This window comes from Arachis ipaensis, chromosome B10 (genome assembly GCF_059453495.1).
Source record: "Arachis ipaensis isolate K30076 ecotype BB chromosome B10, ASM5945349v1, whole genome shotgun sequence".
Taxonomy (NCBI): Eukaryota; Viridiplantae; Streptophyta; class Magnoliopsida; order Fabales; family Fabaceae; genus Arachis; species Arachis ipaensis.
Genome location: NC_142435.1, coordinates 142,549,559 through 142,553,251, shown reverse-complemented (window position 1 = coordinate 142,553,251; position 3,693 = coordinate 142,549,559). Strand labels below are relative to the sequence as shown.

The 3,693-nt window shown below is 31.6% G+C and overlaps 1 protein-coding gene across 1 annotated transcript; it reads right to left on the bottom strand.

The window, feature by feature from the left end:
• Nucleotides 1–567: 567 nt before the first annotated feature.
• Nucleotides 568–2,739, bottom strand: LOC148581964 (uncharacterized). Its single transcript, XM_088501381.1, has 4 exons — nucleotides 2,235–2,739; nucleotides 1,406–1,498; nucleotides 1,234–1,328; nucleotides 568–600 (listed from the first exon to the last, which is right to left on the bottom strand). Exons 1-4 carry the CDS (start codon nucleotides 2,737–2,739, stop codon nucleotides 568–570), a joined length of 726 nt encoding a protein of 241 aa, XP_088357507.1.
• Between the last annotated feature and the right edge of the window lie 954 nt (nucleotides 2,740–3,693).

Genomic DNA, 3,693 nt, shown 5'->3' with positions numbered 1-3,693 from the left:
ACCATCAATTGCATCGGTATAGTAGCCAAGCATCTCTCTAGCTCTACCTCTTCTAAAATACACTTTGACATTCTGCGGAAAAAGAAAAGACAGGTAATTAATATCAATAAATAATAAAATTCTGCACAGCTACTAGATCCAAGAAATTATAGAATATGCAAGAATCTGAACCTACGTTAGAAGGAGCTTCATATGAAGCAGACTCATGATATTTGAAATTTGGATTATAAGCAAAAGTTGTTTGTCTTCATGACAAGAAAATCAATCATCACAGAACTTTCATAATTATCCAAGTTCAGGATTATTTATAGAGGTAAATCACCTTTTTGTCAAAGTTAATTGCTTTTGTACAATCTGCTTCAGCTTGGAGGTAACTGCATATAAAGTTAAAGGATAATAATAAAAGTAAATAAAAAATCATGATGCTTGCTAAATAACTTTTGAAAAGTGAAAGGCAAGGATGATATGCTACCTTCCAAGTTCTAGATAAGCTTGGGACCTATCACTGTCGTATGTTGCATTGTTACTGCTTAGTTTTATGGCTTCCGAATAAAATCCAATGGCTTTCTACCACTGCTTGTCTTTGTAACCTTGATTTTCCTGATTAAGTAACAAACTGAAAAAGTTAAAAAATAAATTAACAAAATAATAATAATAATACAAGAAGAAAGAAAGAAAATTCAGCGTATAATGTACATGGATTCAAATGAAAGATAAGCATGGTTTATAACAACTGAGTTTTAGCAAAAGATGATGCCGTAAAATGTGCTAGCCATGTTGCATAATTATATCAGAACTCATAAAGTGCTGAATTTATCTAAAGAAGTATATAAAATTTGGTCCACTATATGATTAGCATGTGAGCAACAAAATTAATATGATCAGCATGTAAGCACAACTTGGAATAAAATTTGCAAACAACCATGCTATAAATTAATATTAATAAATTGTACAACTTGGATTAAAAATCTAAAGAAGTATATAAAACTTATAACAAGAGCAACAAATAAATCTAGATTAACGGCTCATGCTAATGCAGTATGTCTAACACTACCATCAATTTCACAAACTTCAAAGCCTTTCTCACTAAAATAGTAATCCAGTATGTCTAACACTTTGGTCCACTGACTGAATATCAAAACCTAAAAGCATTTGGCAAACACAAATAACCATAACAGCTTAGAGAAAATAAAATAATATATTGAGAGACAATCACATAATTGGTGAACATACTTTGTGTTTTCTTGCAAATAACCTTTTCAACAGCCGTTCAAGCAAACGAAAATTTTCACATTGTTCAACTATCTCATTTACAGGAGGATAAAGCCCTAAGAAAGCAAAACACAACTTAGTTGAGAACCATAAAGTACCAAACCAATAGAACCTTTAATAGCATGGTACTTACATGAACCATCAAAGGCATACTCTAAGAGGTCAGGATGGTTACAGACTTCCCTAAGTTGAATAACCAAATTACTAAGCGACTTTATTCCACGTCCTGATGTAAAGCAATACAATACCAAATTGTATTAGTATATTTCACTTTAGTCTTGTGTGATTGTAGATGCAACACAAGAATTTTGAACTGTACCAAATTGAGAACTAAAACAAAAAAGACACCTGAACAAAATTGCAATCCAAATTTGCAGCTATGTTGTGTACTGTTCTCTCTCGACTTCTCATGTATATAAGTATGTAACAATATATATATCAATTTAGTATCTAATTTTCAATTTTCAATTAGGCAAATACTAGCACACTTACACAGTTCTGAATAATGTAAAATTTCAACAATTCTAGTTCTATAAAATTAACAACAGACCTAAAAAACTAACAACAAAGAAAGTTGATAGCAACAAAATAAATAACAGTCCAAAGGCAAAATAAATTTTTAGGTGACATGAAAATTTACCAAGTATATATACAACAGTCAATAGCAGCAACAACTTATCAAAACAGAAAAACATCAGCAGCAGCATTAAGCAATTATTAAATATTTGAGTAAAAAAATTGTTAGATATTTGAAAGTGGAAACCCATCAATTGGAGCTGTTGAACGATAAAGGGTACATGTCAATACTTTATATCAATTATTAAAACAACGCAGAGAACTGTTTCGATTCCATCAGACCAACCCAAAAACACAATAGTGGTACCTTCAAATCCTTTAACTCTATATAGGAACAATTAACTTCAATTAATAGAAGATATAGACAAAATCTAAATCAAATTAACCTGAAAGCATAATCTGAACCGAGAAGATGTAGACAATTTTGATGAAAATAGGGAACAAATTGGATGGAAGAATGAACCAGGGGAGAGGTCGCGATAGCTCAGATCGCGCACGATAGAGGAGGGAGTAAGGGGTGGAGGAGAGGGTACGGTCGAGAACGGTGAGAGGAGGATGTCTGGGCAACCACGCGATTGAAAGATGGCACAAACGCACACGGTGGAGCAGAGAACAGGGGTGGGTTTCGCACACCGTGGAGGAGGGATTAGGGGTTTCACGCACTGTAGAGTAGAGGGGAACGGTCGATGGCGGTGAGAGGAGGATGGGTCGGCAGCCACGCGATTCCAGGGTGACACAGCGGCACACGGCGGAGCAGAGAACAGGGGTTTGCGCGCTTCTACTCTCCTTTCGTAGGTTTCTGTTTTTCTTGATTTTGGGTAATCTGATCAGATTAGGTAACACAACCACCACGTATATGATAAAGGGTTGGGGTTGGTGGCGGTGCTTCATGGATTCGACGCTAATCCATCCGATTCTGCGTCACATTGAAGAGGTCGAATGCCAATCGCAGCTATCTTGCCAATTTGCAGCTCATGGAAAAACCGCAGGCAATTTGTTGCCTCTATCTTCCGTGTTTCTTGTAGTGATCGTATGTGTAATTTTCATAAATTATAATAATTTCTTTATTTATCTATACATATATATTAATTTTGTTAAATAATTTTAAATATATATATTAATTATACATATAAAAATTTAAGTCACATATATTAATTATTTTTTTGTTATGATTATTTTTTTATATATATATGATTATTTTTTATTCTACAATCGAATAATAATTTTTTTTTATATCCATGCATATTCTCCAATCCCTTTTCATATGCATGATTAACAATTTTTTTTAAATGGTGATATTTTAATTTTTTTTCTTTCACGCATTTTATATATTAGCAAGAAAGCAAAACCACGTATTGTGACTCTTTTTCCTTTTTCACGTCTTAATCTTAATTAATCAATTTTGTGTCCACACAATATAATTAAATTTTGATCATTCTAATCTATTAATGAATTACATTTCTCTTAATAATTACATTACTAATCTGAATTACAAAAAAAAAGGTGATACATATATCCAAAAGAGAAAACAAATTTAAAAATAAAAAAAGAAAAAAATTTCATATTAAAAAGTTTAAAAATAACATATCCAAAAAAAATAGTCATAATATATAAATTGAGACAACAATTTAAATTTTTCTAAAACTAATTTAATCAAATACCAATATTAGAACTAAATTATTTAAATAATATTTAATTTATTCTAATCCTTAGATATGTATAGATTAGAGTCATTCTCGTAACAACTAACCGAAATAACATCATAAGATCGAACACTTAGAATCCGTACAAATTCAGACTATCTTCTTGTTAAAATTGTCAAACTAAATTGACTTTTATTCTCCT

What these genes read in the sequence shown, in the direction of transcription:
- LOC148581964 (XM_088501381.1), bottom strand. Translation starts at nt 2,739, where the DNA reads ATGAAGCACCGCCACCAACCCCAACCCTTTATCATATACGTGGTGGTT. An exon ending in GGTTCAGATTATGCTTTCAG is followed by an intron (nt 1,499 to 2,234) that starts GTTAATTTGATT and finishes GCTTTACATCAG; the next exon opens with GACGTGGAATAAAGTCGCTT. An exon ending in GTATGCCTTTGATGGTTCAT is followed by an intron (nt 1,329 to 1,405) that starts GTAAGTACCATG and finishes TTGCTTTCTTAG; the next exon opens with GGCTTTATCCTCCTGTAAAT.